General features: G+C 39.6%; 2 protein-coding genes across 4 annotated transcripts; one reads left to right on the top strand and one right to left on the bottom strand.

Moving 5' to 3' along the window:
• Nucleotides 1-1,429: 1,429 nt before the first annotated feature.
• LOC117584529 (zwei Ig domain protein zig-8) lies at nucleotides 1,430-15,924 on the bottom strand. Of its 3 annotated transcripts, XM_034273478.1 has the most exons (8): nucleotides 15,627-15,924; nucleotides 15,300-15,523; nucleotides 5,665-5,951; nucleotides 3,911-3,988; nucleotides 3,542-3,674; nucleotides 2,318-2,561; nucleotides 2,090-2,187; nucleotides 1,430-2,017 (listed from the first exon to the last, which is right to left on the bottom strand). In XM_034273478.1, exons 2-8 carry the CDS (start codon nucleotides 15,436-15,438, stop codon nucleotides 1,755-1,757), a joined length of 1,242 nt encoding a protein of 413 aa, XP_034129369.1. In that variant the 5' UTR covers nucleotides 15,439-15,523; nucleotides 15,627-15,924; the 3' UTR covers nucleotides 1,430-1,754. The 3 variants fall into 3 exon arrangements, with proteins under 3 accessions (XP_034129369.1, XP_034129370.1, XP_034129371.1); XM_034273479.1 differs by lacking the exons at nucleotides 15,300-15,523; nucleotides 15,627-15,924 and adding an exon at nucleotides 11,788-12,145; XM_034273480.1 differs by lacking the exons at nucleotides 15,300-15,523; nucleotides 15,627-15,924 and adding an exon at nucleotides 11,709-11,779 and having other exon boundaries at nucleotides 1,433-2,017.
• LOC117584531 lies at nucleotides 9,979-10,466 on the top strand. Its single transcript, XM_034273481.1, has 2 exons — nucleotides 9,979-10,116; nucleotides 10,181-10,466. Exons 1-2 carry the CDS (start codon nucleotides 10,048-10,050, stop codon nucleotides 10,373-10,375), a joined length of 264 nt encoding a protein of 87 aa, XP_034129372.1. The 5' UTR covers nucleotides 9,979-10,047; the 3' UTR covers nucleotides 10,376-10,466.
• Nucleotides 15,925-16,688: the final 764 nt, after the last annotated feature.

The raw sequence follows: 16,688 nt of genomic DNA, 5'->3' as shown, positions 1-16,688 counted from the left end.
CAAGTTGGCTCTCGTTAAAGCTAATAAATTCTGACAGGAAAAACAGAAAAAAGCACAAAACCACAGAATAAATATGCTAAAATTATAAAAAATGCAATTGAAAAGAACGCAAAGTGCTATTATTCAAATGAAATTAATTTCATCACTCAATACAATTTATATTGATTAGTTTGAAAATTAAATCATATTTTAATACATACTTTCTATATAGACTGCAGGTCGATCTGAAAAGTTATGAATTTGAAACAGCCAAAACCTTTGTTTGAACTTTAAACTCTTTTGTAATACTAAGATAAAGTACACTAAACTAATAAAAGTAAGCAAATGTTTATAGAACCCATGCATGGAATTTCCTTATTGGAAACAAAAATGCACCCGGTTATATGTATTTTAAAGCATTTTCCTGATTCCAGAAATGGCATAATGAGATAAAAGCAAGTCTGCGCTTTAAAAATATTGTTTTTGTCAGCATTCTATTAGTGCAAATCGATTAAATTATTTTCAATTTTGAGCAAACAAAATTTGGCGGGGACTGTGTTAAACCCTTTATGAATTAGTGCAAATTGCGTTTGTCTGCAAAATATTTGCACTCAATTAAAAGAGAGACATGGCATGTGAGTGTGGATAATTATGATTTAATTTAAGCGACTCAACTGCGAAAAATTATGCGTGCAAACACCCACGCACCGCGACACACACACACACACACACATCCACAGACCACACAACCACACAGAACGGCTAATCGGGGTTTCGCCTCGCATTCGCCTGCTTGTTCGGGAACAAGGGAGATTCGGTGTTGACCATCGTAACCGTAACCAACGCCACTTTTTTGCGGAGGTGGTAGGGGTAAAGGGCCGTTACATATAGTACTTATGTGTGTATGAATACGTGCAGGAAGACTCACCCCGAACTGGAAAAGGCTTATCCGCTCAATTCTACACTGACCTGCTCTGCGTACCTTTATTAATTACCACTTTAAATGCTTATGATCCAGCCAAGTGTCAATAGGACTTGAGTCATATTTATAATTTCCTAAAAATAATGTAAGAAAAGCAACGAAAACTCACTAAAATATAACAAAATTCAGTTTATTATTTCTTACTTTGAATATACATATTTTACATAGTTACATGTCGCTTAAATATATAAACAGCGTAATGGAAACCTAAAATTTAGCATGAATTTAAATTAAACTCTACGCTTTTAATTGCCTTCTGCGTACATAGCGGTTTCAATCTATTTTCTATAATTCTATGATAGCGTGTTAATATGAATGAGAGTTTATTTAAATTAATTCGAGGTGTGGCTTATACATTTTCAGAATTAATATAATCCAAAAAAAGAATTTACTTCATTCTCAAATTAACATAACAATTTATTTGTATGTGTTAAATAATCATTAATTACATACATTATTTAATTGTGGCGTGGTGCAGCCAAGTCAGTATTTTAGCTATTTATGCCAAATATTAAATATGAAGAACTATACAAATATTCGATAGCCTAAATGTCAGCTGTTTTCACTATTTTAATATAATTATGTCTATATTCTCTTTTTCTTTCCAGCATAACCAATTGAGGTGATTGCCTTTATTTTATTGATCAAAGTCTTTACTGGTTAATTAAATATATTTACATTAAACACACAAACTACGCAATGGTTTCCTTATTCTGTATGGTCTGGATTGAGTGTTTATATTAATTCTTAACTATGTACAATATATTCAAATATCCACATTAACAATTACTTATCATGATTCAGACAGAGTTTGCCCAAGGTCTACCCGTAGCTCGCTGATCGCTTGCGTCTTAAAAGCAACTGCTGCTATACAATAGTGGATATACTCGTAGTTGATATGCAGAATGGAAAAATTCGATAAAGAACAGTTGCAGCAGAGTAGCCATCGCACAACTGAACTGGCAGCCAACGCCATGATTAGAACCATTCGATTGCTCCCACTGCTGCTGGCTACTCGCACACCTTTACTCTTCTGCATCGCAGCGGGGCTTTCATCTGAGGGCGAAAGAGAGGGACAAACCAGATACACGTTGCGAAACCGCCCATACGCGCATAGTTGCTACTCACCATGGATGACATTCACCACCACACTGGCGGCCTCCGCTGTGGTCGGCATGCACGTATAATTGCCCGTGTCAAGCAGTTGTGCGTTGGCAATGCGTAATCTATAATACATTGAAATTCGGTAAGTTCGAAACATAAAACCACTGTACATTGTGCACTTAGGTGCTAAACAAAAATCCTACACTTTAAATAATTATTGGTGGGCTTGCAGTTGGTAACTAAACTGCTTACCTGCTCTGTAGCTTCTCTGCCAGTGTTGATTCCATGGAGATACGCTGCAAATCAATGGCCGCTTCATTTGGATGGGCAACAAATGGCGTCAATATGTAGGGGCCGCGATACCAGTAAATTGGCCCAATATCATGTGCCGATGGCGTTGGCTGTTTCACCAGGCATGTGAGCGTTATGACGCTGCCCACTTTGACGTACAAGTCCGTCGGACCAGCAATTATCGCTTTAGCATCTGGCGGCGTCACTGCAGTTTGGCATGGAACATCGGAATGGAACATGCACAAAATTAATTATCAAATCAATTGTAGGTGTTCTCTGCATCTCGCACACCTGGGGTAGGTGGCAGGACAACGGCAGATGCATCATGCGGCTAATCATTCGTCTGGCTAACGCATATTTCAATGGGCTTCCATTGATTTTGGACTGATAGTGAGCAGCGTTATGCTGCTTAGAATGCTGCAAGCGTGTGCCAAGGAAAGGCTTCTAGGTACCACGTCAAAATAGTATTCTAAGAGTTGATAATAATTGGGTCAGGAGCATTAAGCAGACTGATCTCACAGTTATTGTGAGTCAGCCAGGACTTAGTATGAGTATGCCATATTAGCCCATCGCCATAGCGAACAGCTAAATTAGTTTTTTGTACAACATGAGTGTGTGTATCTGTTGGGATTTTCTAACATCACTACCACGAGTATGTTTTCGTTCGCTGCCACAGCTGCTGCAGACAGAGACAAATGTGTAGCTGGCCCGTTACACGCACTGAAATCAGGGCTAATGTTTTTCAGTGCCTCCACCGCTAACAGCGAGCACAGAAGGCAGTCAGCAAAGTCAAATATTGACATTGTTAATGATGTGCGGGGCTGGACTGGCCGCAAGGACTAGGTGGGGCATTCAGGCATTAGAGCGTATTTCAACACGCCCAAAAAACAGTTTAGCATGGTGGAGGGAATGGCAATTCAGTTAGTTAACATGGCATTAGGTTGTTGTTTGGATAGCAAGTTTAATACTATCGATTTGGAGTTTCTGATTGGAGTTTTTAGAATTGATAGCATAAAGTTAAAGAGTTACTGAACAGATTTCGCTTCAGCTTTATATCTGGATTTATAGTATGTAGAACTTTTCATAGGAAAGAAACAGGAAGAAAGTTGCTGGAGGATGGACAAAATAAACACACATAGGAGAGGGAAAAGAAAGAAAGGAAGATTGAAAGATTGTCTTACTCACCTATGACATTCAGGCGGAATGCCATGGAAATCTTTGGCTCCGTATTCACTTGGCACTCGTAGATGCCGCTGTCGCGTGGCTGAGCGTATTTTACATGCAATGTCCAATCCTTGGAGTCGGCGGTGCGAACAACCTGCGCACACAGGGAGAGAAAGGCAAAAACCATAGAATGAACGATAAATCGCAGTTGGAGGCGAAACGTCCTTGGGCCAATTTAATCAATGCATTCAAGTAACTGGCCCGAATTGCATACGAAATTAAGCTGACTTGGCTTACACACAAACGATCCCAGGTCGGGCTGGAGGGCATTTAATAAGCCAGCAGGGGGAGGGAGTCAGGCGGGGAGAGGCTAGCTTACGAATACTTTACCTTGAAACGCTCATCAGAGGTGTAGGTCAAAACGCCTGCAGTCAGGATGTGCAAATCGCGTTTCCTTATCCAGGATACCTGTAGGAAAATGAAAAAGGGACACCAAATGCTGTTAAGTCAATTTTTAAAATTGCTTTCAGTCCGGCTCTCCTCCTACTGCTCTGAAACTACGAAGCGAACTTGGAGCCGTAAAGTAAAGGTACGAAAATGTAATAAGCAGCCAACTCTCAAACTGCTAAGACTCATCGCAAATACTGTCTGACCTGACCTCCTAAGCGTAAGGCCTGAAGGTATACAGAAAATCAGTTTAACTGGCAAAAATGTTAGCATATTAGTTTTTATTCGTTTTGATTCATTACTGGAACTCAAAAATAGAAAATATGTAAGGAAACGGCTCAAAATTGGTCCAAAACTTTAATTTGAAAATGGATTTGCAACGAAATTAGTTCCTACTGACAAGTCGGCAAACGCAGACAAGGCATTATTCGAGCCAGAAATAAATATTTCAGCAGCTAAAAGCATGCAAAGCGAGGCGGAACGCTGTGAGCCGCGCTTATTTGTTTACCCATACTCATAAGTATGTACACAAGTAACATGATCATTTTTTTGGAACTTGACATTTTCTACTACATCTGTCATCTACATCACATATATGTGGGCTGGGTTTTGCCAATTGCGATCCCTAGACAAAACTCCAAAACGAGCAAGGGCGAATTCGCGTCACTGAGAATTCCAACCACGAGAGCAAACGCAAAGAGAAAACGAAGGAGAGCGAATTGAGAGCGAGAGCGGACAACCGATCGGCGAGAGAGCGCCGACTATACGTAAAAGGTTGTGTGCAAGACCAGACGACGAACGACGCAGAAATCTAATTCTTGTACCTTTATACCATATTTAATCACTTATTAACCTTTACTTATAAACAATAAACCTAAACCCCCCGTACTTTATAGGGTCCAGAAATCCACAAATATAATATACCCGTTTAACTCTTGGAGTAATGTTACAAAAATAAACGAATAAAAGCATTGCCTGCCACTGGGACTTCCGCTGCAGCGGCCAAAAAGTAATCTCACTGACTGCTCCAGGCTACCAAAACTTTTCAATGCCCTAAAACCAAAAAAAAAAAATGTACGGGAGTGGAGAAAAAAATTTAAAAAGTCGAGACTAAAAGTGTCGAAGTGGCACGAAAAGACATCCATTTTAAATGTGGCAAAGGGATAAAGGCGGCCGAAAGGTTTGCGATGATAAAAATATGAATAAATATGAATAATAATGATGGCGGACATGTTAAAAATCCCAAAGCTACTACAACTACAATATAGCGAATCAGATGTTAATCCTGATGATTGTGGGAAACACTTTCTACTATTTTTTAGGGTACACAATACCCTTGAAATCTATGATCAACTGAGTGTGAAAGCGAAAGGAAAACCAGAAACGAAAAATCATACAAAACGAACACAAACAAACTCATGGAGAAAACTTAGCAGAGGTGGATGAGAGGGATTATGGATGTAGGCTCAAACTTTCTTATTTAACCAGAAAAACAAGGGTAAAAGTTGTAGTTGAAAGCGGAACAGTAGAAGAGATACCGGAAGTTGTGCAAACTGCAAAAGAAAAGTTTACGCTAACTTGATTTTCAGCTTGACTAGCGATCCAAATATTTTCCTTAAAATGCATTGAGAGGAAAATGTGCAGCAGAAAACCTCTTCCTTGATGAGCTGGCAAATGCAATCATTGGTTTCACTCACCGATTTATCTCCCAGATGGTCCACTCGGCAATTGATGGTCGCCGTGTGTCCCGTACGGGCTGTTATATTTCTAAGCATGCCAAAGTCAAAAGTGGGTGGCGGATAGTTAGTCTCATCTATTCCCTGCTCATCGGGCTCCGGCTCCTCATTCACGGCATTGTTCAAATGAGGCGAGTGATTTCTATTATGGAAAAGCGAGGCAATGTAGACATAATCACTTTCGATAGACGACTCTGGCGAAGAAAGCGGTGAAAACGAGTCGTTGATGCTAGTGTTTCTGGATTTGGCTGGAAATATGGCAGAGAAACAAAATTAGTACAAAATAATATCACCATTATCAATCCGTAAGAAAAGCTGATTTGTAACAAGGAAACAATATATAATAATATATGTATATCCCAGCTGACTGTACCGGTATAGATGAGTCCCAGTATGTCCACAAAAGTCTCAAAACCTTGCGGTGCGCGCACCTTGTCTTTGTATTTTTCAATAACAACATTAAAGTCACAAGCTGTGGCGCTTTTAAAATTTTCATTAAGCAGTTTGTTCCCTCAAAATCATCAAGGAGGATTCTTCTTGTGTGGCGGATAGGTAGGATGGGTAGCTCACTCGAGCAGCTCTCGTGCAAAAGAAGTGACGCTTTTGAATGCGTCAAAACGTTACTCCTCGTTTCTTTTCTGTTGGTAAAATATTTTTTTTAGCGAAGTAGAAACGCATATACATAGATCCCAACTTGTGCTAGTGGAAAGAGAAATACTTTGTTTCTATACACATTTCTGAGTCTCATTGAAGCTAACTCCGGCCAAAACAAACGGCCTGGGGTCAGGAATTCTCTGTTAAATAGACTCTGCAGAGATGGCCAAAGATTGGACCCTCAACAAGTAATACACGTATTCATGACTCGAGCTGTGTTTAAGTAAAGATTCCCGCACAGGCCCCAGGATATTGGCAGATGTCTCGTTTACATGAAACATGTGTCAGGAAGCACGTACATTCAAGACTGCATAGGAAAATGAGTTGAACGCGTGGAGTTTTAGAGGCAGAGAGTAGGTAGAGCTGATCCGTTTATTCAGATGAGTTCATTTAGAAATGAAGTTCCTAAAATTAAAATGAATCCAAGTGTATGTTAAGTTTCATTATTAATGTACGACAAAATAAATTTCTGGTGTTGCCCCCGAAATGGAAAATTGATAACAATCTGCTATCCCTTACAAGTCCATTGATTGAAGCTGGCACATTCAATTCCGACTGAGTCTGGTCTGAGCTCTTTTGACCCATTTGTGTCGGCATCGAAATGCATAAATATTTACGACTATTAGTTTTTACTCGGCCTCGAAGTTTTTAGAACTTTTTCGATTAGCTTTAAGCTCAGTTCGACTCGCACAAAATTAGCATATCGATGGTACCAGAAAAACAGATTCCTATTGGGGAGAATCTCGATGAGGCGCCGAACAATACAATTAAAATAAATTGCAGCTACATAAACCTTGGCGCTTAAATCACTTTGCCCAAAGGTTTTCAATATTTTATGCTAAATTTATATGAGAACAATTTTACTGCACAGTTCGAGGAAATATAAACTGAAACTTTAACTAGAATTCAGGAAAATCATGAGTCCCGTAGGAATTTGTCTAGATGAACATACATAAATGTCTGGAAAGATGCCTGTAACTCATCTAAACAGCTAAAGCCAACCCAATCCAAAGCTTTTAAACAACAAAAGGAGCTCGAATCCTCGAACCATTCTCATTTTGTTTTCGAAATGATTGAACATTTTGAGGAAACGCTAACCTAGACCAAATGACGATCCATTATATAAGGATTGTTTATGTTATTCAATTTATTGTGCGTAGTATTTGGTTGAACCGTCTTGAGAGCAACTTTCAAGCCCTTTAAATCGTTTGCCAGCAGAAGCTGATGACGTTGAATTGCCTGCACACCTGCACAGATGTAACATAGAACAATCAAATAAATGTACATTATTTACATAGACATTTGAATTATATAAATTCCATAAATTCCTGCCTTTAGTTGGCTACTGGTATACATTCAGTTCCCTAAAATACATAACAAAGACGATTTTTTATCGCGTGTGCATCAGTTTTCTGTACAATGTTCCACAGTCATCTCCAGCTATTATAGAAAACATATTATATATTGGCTCTGGGTGGAATAATGGCTAACAATTTGTTAGGTCTGTTTCGAGGCCTGGGTCCCTGTCAGACAATGAAATATTCCCCATAAAGTCGCACTCGTGTCTCGCGTTTGTGTTCGTTCGAGTATATTCCCCTAAGCACCCATCAGTTACAAGTGTGAACAATAAATTGTCATCAGCTCGGCTCGACTTTGCTTATTTCTTTTCAGTCAGACCAGAGCCGTTCTTCAATTTAGGCGGATTTCAATGCTGTGCTCGGGGGTGGCACAGTCTGTTTCAAAAATGTACACACACAAAGCGGAAGCCAAATGAAATCACGTGAAGTTTCTCTTTCGCTTGAAGCTGACATTTATGGCACACATGGCTCCAGCCACTGGTTTTGTATGCGCTTTCCGAGGTGATTCTAATCAATTTTTTGTGTTCTCTCTTGTTCGCTATGGAAAAGAAGAATATTGACACTAAATAGCATATGACATTCATAGAGATGCCAAAAATATATCAATCATAATCATATTTTGGAGCTTAAAATATAAATATAAAGAAAAATGTTGACAAAGACACGTTCTGCAAATTAAAGTCAACTGGGAGCCGTCATTATGTCGGGGTTCACTTTCACTTTCACCCTCGCTAATGTGTTATGAGAGAGCCATCCTCTAAGGGCGTCTTCCTCTCTTCCAAAGGGGGCGTAAAGTGTCCTGAGTGCTAGTTAGAGTGTCTTGAAGCAAATATGTAGGTCGTCACACAAACACACGAAGTCACACTCCAACGCGGCGGCTTACATTGTAATCTGGAAAACAGAAAAGCCAGACAGAACGGCAAGCAGCGTAATAACCTCGGCATGCGGCTCAAATTTGCGGATATACTACCAGCCCAACCCATTATAATAAGGCGACCACTTAGTTACGCGAACCCCTCCACATATTGTTCATAGATACAAGCTTCATATGTGTCATACAGAAGAGCCCACGAAAGACTAAAGCTTTTAACCTTACTCTAGGCTAAGTCTAAAATGCCCATAGTAATCTTACAGCGATTCACCTGTACTCGTACAAGAATGTAATTGGAATGTCTCTGAGCTTGATGCGAAGTCTGCAAAATTCAAAGAAATTTCATAAGACTTCGTACTTTAAGTCGTACTTACATCTGTACGAATGTATCTTATGTGTGTACTTCATTTCTCCCAAAGCATTCTTGACGTTTTGCCTTGGGACTGTATGTATATATATATCTATTTTTTCTCTGACATAAAATTGGTTTGCTGGAGCTCTGTGTCGTATTAAAAGTTTTAGCATTAAGAAAATTGCTACTAAGACTGGCCAGGCTAAAGGCCATTTAGCCTAATTTCTTTCTTTGCGAAATCCTTGTCGCCGCTTAGCTAATTATATCACGCCTCCACAAACTTCTGACAGGCAAACGTGCTAGACCAATCATCGCACATTTGACTCCTTCAATCTGCTACAATCTTCGTACGTGATTGCCCAAAATCTATGTTATTGATTAAAAGTTAAAAACGTTTCTGCTAGTTTTTATCCATTATAACCATAAATTCTCAAGTAAATCACTTAATATTTCTTATGGATGTTAGTCCAATAAGTCAAGATCAATTACCTTCATGCGGCGGACTCGTCACTGCGGAGACATGTATGTAGGTTCCTACATTTGTTTCTGCTTTGCAGAGTAGCTTTTATCAGATGGTTTTTTACTACTTCTTTGAGACTAAATATGGCAATATCGGATGACCGTATTAAAAGCAGAAAGAATTTGTTTTGTGTTTATGCATAGAAAATACTGGAAGCTCGAGGCTTGGCTGGTAATTCACTTGTCAGCAGAAAGCAGAAAGAATTTGTTTTGTGTTTATGCATAGAAAATACTGGAAGCTCGAGGCTTGGCTGGTAATTCACTTGTCAGCTGAGCAAGCATTTGAATTCTGATTACGTGTCGAAAATCTTTGGAGCGGGTAAGAGGGATTCGATTGGATTGGAAGGGCTGTATGAGACTTTGATGAATAATCGTAGAAGCCACAATAAACAAGCCACAGGCCCAGCGGACAGCTGGACAGCTGGACAGTTCGGAAGAGGGGAGTACTTGCCTGCCGGATCAAATCACTGCACACCATGAATAATTCGAGTAGTATAAACAAATAGAGAGCCAGCTGACGTTGACGACGTTCAGCAACTTCAGTTCCGTGTCAGTCCTCAAACGAATTCATTCGCTAAACTGGAACCAACATGAACAGCATCAACTACGCGGTGGAGTTCGAACATGATGAGAACATACTGGAGCACTGTGGAACTGCGGTAAGCATTGACATTGACCCAAACAGAATGATCTCTCAACTGCAAGAACCAACCTTTATTTCAGTCCCGCTTATCGGAATGCTTGGCCAGGCTCATCTTAGATGGTGAGGGCTCCCAGCATGACCGGCAGAAACTTCTGCTCTACAAAGCTCAAGCTGAATTTCTGGACTGTAATTTCGACACAGTCAATTACTATGCTGAAAAGGAGGAGTTAATCTTCAAGATCGCCTGTGAAATCAAAGGCATTGAATGTGATTAGTTGTTGAAAAAGGAGCCATAGGCTTGCCTTGGCTTAGCTAGCTTAGCTTCTCAGCTTCTCAAATTTAACAATAAATGGTTATCGGCAATAAGCTCTTTAATTTCAGTTATTGCCACTACTCGAAAACACAATCTTCACAACCAAGAACACACTCAAGCCTTATGAGACCAACAATTTGGCAGGCAAAAAATATTGGTTTAGAGGCTTGGAATGTCAGCCTAACTGCTTCGATTATTGCATTTTTGCATATTTTGAGTAATTCAATACATGGGCTCATCAATGCCAGTTGTGGTTGTACGCAGGGTCAGTCAGCAACAAGTTTGGACTCGAATCTATCAAATTTTAAACATAAAGAGTGTTTGGTGAAGGAATATTTGCGCCAGGGGGTAAGTTGTAAAAAGCGCTTACAACTTATCCCGTTGCTGCTGTTGTTCATTCGGGGAAGAGTAATTTTCCTTTTTCGTTTGAATCAAATTGAGCCGACAGCCAGTTAAGTTTACCTGTCGTAGGATGTCCACAATATTAGACAGAGAATTGCTCATTTGTGATTAAGTCATAGGTTTCGGCACTCAATTTTAGACACTCATTGCTCCCTGTCAAACTTCATTAACTCTTAGTTAAAGGTGCCTGGAGCCAACTTCTGGAAAGAGGAATTCGAAATCTTTTAGTTGAGCATACTGAGACTATCACTCACTCTCACTCCGCTGATTAAATGTAAGACAAATCGATGGCACAATCGAACTCTTAACAAATAAATGTGAGAGCACATCGAGCAATGGTGCTCGGAATTAAATTCGCAGAAAACTCCTGTACCTCCTTAACACATATGTACCTCAATAGGGATAAGCCGAAGGTAATTAAGCAACATTCGCCGTTGCCGTTGTTCGGTTAGCGGCATGCGCGTACGTGCAAGGACCTCCCCCGAAGGCCCAATGTATTAATAATGTCACAAAGTTGCGCTCGAAAATTTATTGAGATGCCGACGACGCGTCGTGTCGTCCCTGGCGCCGCCTTCTAGCTAGGCCCTGCCCACCACACCACGCCCTGTCAGCTGGCTGTCAACAGGCAGCAGGATTCTGTTTAACTGTTACCACTCCATTAGCCAGGGCCTTCAATTCAAGGCCACATTGCGCTTGACGGCTTGCCGTCCAGAATTTGGATAATTTATTTGCAGCGCGGCATATGGGAAATATTTCAAGTTCGTCCTATGTGACTAAACTCACACAAAGCAAGCTCAAGAGTTAAGTTAAAATCATCATAAAACATCATTGCTTTTGAATCTCAATATTTCCTAATTATTTCTAAAGCTGAAAGAAGTTTTGGGTATACGTACACGCAGAACATACATATAGTACAGTCAGTTGTAGGATATGTCTGGGTTCACAAAGCTCAAAGTTAGATGAGACACTTACGAGTATCTAAGCTTGAGACCCCAACACAACAAATTCCCAAACGTATCCTTTGACGTTGTGGCCTGGCTCTCGTTCCCTCGCAGTTCACGACAAAGCTAATCATTCAAGCGTGAATCGCGTGGGTGTCGGATGTAAAGGGGATATGACATTGGTGTTCCGTTCGCTCATTAGAGGTTTGCTGTGCAAGGTAATTAACGAGGCGCATATTCCTTAAGTGCCGCTCAATTACATTGGGTTCGATTACAGCGGAAACAACTGTTGCTCAGTATCATGCTCTGTGTCCTTTGCTGCAACTCGCTGATAGCTCATCTGCACAAAATATTCTTTAAGCAAGAGTTGAACATTACAAACATGTGTATGTATGTATGTATGTATGTAAATACAGGGTCACTCTTGTTATGCTTGAAAAGATACCGGTTAGGAAAGTACCAAAACCTAGTATTTTTGGTATTGTTGAAATGAAATGTGTATTTAAAAACATGTCTGGTCTTATCATGTTTGTTTCTAGCTGTTCTAACTCCGATTGACGAATAGTGCATACAAAAATATATATAGTACATATATGCCACACTCAAAACAAATCATGTTTGAGAATGCAGCACAAAAACCAATTTCTGGTTCATAGCCTTTTGTTGAGTAAACTTGTTTTGAAGTCCCAAATCAACATCAATCCATTTTCACCATCTGACAGGCAACGTTTCAAAAGGGAAGCGCGAAATGGCATTTAATTGATTGCCTTAAAAATAAAAATTGTAAACGGGAGCAGTCTTAGCAGGATCTTGGTGCAGAACTGCCAAACACATCAAATGTTAATCAAGGGAAGACGTACTACATTGCTTGGTGGGAAGGGGAGTCGAAAACGGGACGAAAGGCAGGAAAAGGCCGCAGGAAGCAGGGCAACAATGCAATTTCACTATAAGTTGAGCGAACATTCGTGAGTTTCTTAATTGAAAACGAGCCAAGAAACGCGAACCTATGTAGGAGTAAGAAAATAATCTCTAAAAGTTTGGCTGGAAAACGTGCATATGGACATACACACATCCATTTATGAACATTCAAATACTTTAAGCTGAAACGATGGAAGGGAACGTCGAGTCGCGCGCTTTGGTAGCCGCCATCTCAAGGAACATAAAAGAAAATCACTTTTTGCACTTCCCAATTTTGGAAGTCTGCAAAGTTTTTGTGTTGTATTGATAAATTATTTTAAATTGTACAGACAATATAAACACCACAAACAAACAACACAAGAATTCAATAAGCACAACATACTCGTACTCGAATTGGCAAATATTTAAAAAACTTTCTGGACGCGCTAATTGAAAATGTCTGGAAATGTCATCAGGGATAACTTTTTCAAAATTTCAAATGAAAGAGAAGCAAACAGGTGAACCAGAGAGTGGGCTTATCAAAGACAATATTTGTACATACAAATATAAGTACATGCGTATTTGTATGGTTTCGTGCTGATTTAGTGTAGTTGGTGACTGGGGGACTGGGTGGCTGGGAGGACAAGTACGCGTACAGGGAAGTCTCGTTTTGTTGGCGAATGTCAACGGGACTGCGCGGCGCGTTCAATCACATTTCTAATTACCAAGTTCCCCGAGGTAATTAACTTTTCATGCATTACACAAATTACACAAACAATGCGAACGCGACACCGAAGCTTTATCAACTCAATTACGGGGAGAGAAACTCGCTCCCATCTCCTGGTCCGAGTGTGTCGCAGAGATGCTTTTGGGGGAGATAACCAACCAAATAAGCTTTGTTTGTAATTTGACCAAATGGTTGGGGCTGTGACAGATCCCACTCTACGAGCCTAGCATATCAGCGGGACATAATCACGGGAAGAAGACACGGAGAAGGCGCAAAGGATACAGTTGGTTCAGAGGGCACATAGAGCTGAGAGAGCTCAGTTAGTTCTATTTTTTTATCATTTTAGCCTTCCTTCTTCTATTTCTAGCTGTTCTCATTCCCAATTTACACTGTAGCATATTCTACTATGCAATTTTTAATCAAATGGAGCCAGATTGTCCACTTTCTGTGAAATATTGACACAATAAATGGTTCATAACATATGTCGCTTGTTATTAAAATAAGTGAAACAATCCATTGTATAAAGAACAAAGGAGAATGAAATGTATAAGGCCAAAAGCAAGCTCCCATGATTTTTATGAGCATGTGTTGAATCCCCTTCTATCCATGCAGCTGCGGCCGCTTTAATGGCCATTGGTGTATGTGTTAAGGTTTTCCCTAGAAATTGTAAAAGCTACAGCTGATTTTCCAGGAAACGAGTAGGAATAGTTCTGACAGCAACACTTTTGGCCTTTGATAACTATTTTCTACACTTGAGTCTATTTATTGACCGCAATTTGTTGCTCCTTACGGCTCAGTGCTCTTTAATATTAAAATATAAAAGTATGTTGTGATTTAAAGCATTTTTATTAGCAATTACCCATCGTAGATAATTTTTAACTTCAGATGGCTTTTAAGTCACTTTAGGCAATGCTTTTACTACTACTCTGCTATCCTGTAATAAAATACATCTTCGAAACTTTCTTAATAGTCCTAAAATTGAAATAATTCATTAAATAAGAATTTTCTCGCAGCTTTCACTTGACAAGTTTAATTGTGCGGCCAGTTTGTGAGGTCATAAAATCATTTTACGATCTAGATGCTGGCACAAACGAGATCTTCATCACCAACTTCCTCAGTCACCTCTTTAGAGTCGAGTATAGCCCTAGTACTTTTAAATTTTCTAAATTTCACAAAAATCTATATGTGTATTTACATAGATACAGAAGGTGTGAAAGCTGGGTTAAGACCAGGCACCCATGCCAGGCAATAATACTCATACGAGTAATCATGAAACTCGAGACGCGTTCAGTCCCCAAGTGTTAAAGGCGCAACCACAACAAAGAACTTTTAGACTTCAAACCCCAAGACAGGGGACTCAGTAAAATAAGGACAGATAACATAACATAACCTCGCCTCCGAGTTACACATACATTTGTACACAGTACATATGAACATATGTTGATTAACTTGAAGTATGCTCTAGCATGTCCCTTTCCTCCAGCTTTTTCATGATTTAATTAAAGTCTACATGTGCCTCGCATCTTTGCTTTTGCTTGCATCTACCATCCGCTTTCCGCCTGCTGGGCATAATTGATTTAAGCATTCATTGCATTAAACATCAGATAAAGTTAAAGTTATTTGACAATTCATTGTAAACCGCGCTACTGACAGCTTGTTGGCAATGTATTTATATTTACGCGAAGATGCTGGGAGCTACACTGGACAAAAGACAGCAGCCTCAATGGCACTCTCTGAGGATCAGCAATATACATTTGATATGATGTGGGTAAATTGAAGTTGGTGCCGGCTTTGTGCTTATGCAAATATTATTTCCAATCACACATATGAGAATCAAATATGTACATATGTATGTATATGCATGCTTATGGTTGTTATTACAGGAATGAGCATCAATATTTACAAATGGAACTACTTACATGATAACTTAACTCCTTGCCGGTTCTTGATTGCTTGAGGCAATTGCTGGGCCTCTAATAAGATCGCCATACTCGTACTTGTCATAATTGTAATGATTAGCATTAAGGTGCAGCCTTTGCATATCCCAGGCATGGCCATGATCCTCGTCGATGCACAGGTTGACTTTCTTTTGATTTCTTCACCTCAACACTCACTTGGTTTCAATGATACCGAAAATTAGAGACTGTAAAGCAAGATGGAACAGATGGTTAAATGTTGTTTAAGGTTGGAATATGTTTCATGAGTAGATACAAATGTATACAGAGAATGTGTGGAGGCGCACTTACGAGGAACATTAACTCTTGTAGTTGTACTTGTCATTATCTAACACAATCACACGATCCATGTGGCTTTCAATCGGAACTATTTTTTGTTATTTTCAAACACATCACTCAGACATTGAATCAATTCTGCCTGCACTTTCTGTTAGACAACAGCACAAATCAAAAATGCATTAAACCCGTGTGTATGTTGCCTTTCGACATTTTCTTTGCGTTTTCGTTTCAATTACGAGCAATTCTGTAAATGTAAATTTCACAAGCGGCGAGACCCCGAACACGTGCGCTGCGAGTCGTGGGATATATCAACGGACTTTCCTGAATTCACAAGAAAATTTCCGTTGCTTCCTTTCCAGCTGCCGAAACATGTTTGTGTCACTCGGCAAACGAGTCCAAAACTTTTCCGTGCCGTTTTGTCCTGAACTTTATTTTCTTTTCCCGATTAAACTCACAAAGCTTAAGTTCGCCGCACTCCGAAAGTTTGTAAAAGCATCGCTGAATAAGGGGCAATTAAGCTGTTGACGTTTGAGGAACTTTTAGAATAAGCTTTTATGCTGTTATATGCTTTCTGGTATCCTACTGAACCAGAGTTATTACATTCTTGAGTACCACAACCACCACAAAACTCCTGTACGATACCGAGGAATAGTTACGCATGCTATTCTTGCCTCCGAAATATAAGTATAAAAAACCGTTGCCAAAATTCACTTGAGATGAATCTAATCAGAATAGCGTGCATGTAAAAGGTGAATTCGCATATTTCATTATCTTTTCCCAGGTTTTGAACCCGAAATATTTTGATTTTTCTGCCATCAATTGGACAATTTTGAACATTTTTGATTGGTTAAATACCAACATATAGTATTTGCTTGGTTTCTGGTATACAATTTGAATGTACCAACAATGAGCTAAAAACTGACAAAAACATAGAATCAGCAAATAGGGTTCAGGGCTCCACTATACACTTTAGTGGGAAATTAACTCATACTGGGAATATTCCATTAGATATCTGACAAAAGTTAGCTGATATGAGTTGGCTGCTGCGAATTCAGCAATTTCAAGTTCATTATA

Source organism: Drosophila guanche, unplaced genomic scaffold (genome assembly GCF_900245975.1).
Source record: "Drosophila guanche unplaced genomic scaffold, DGUA_6, whole genome shotgun sequence".
Taxonomy (NCBI): domain Eukaryota; kingdom Metazoa; phylum Arthropoda; class Insecta; order Diptera; family Drosophilidae; genus Drosophila; species Drosophila guanche.
This window is presented reverse-complemented; position numbering and strand designations above follow the sequence as displayed.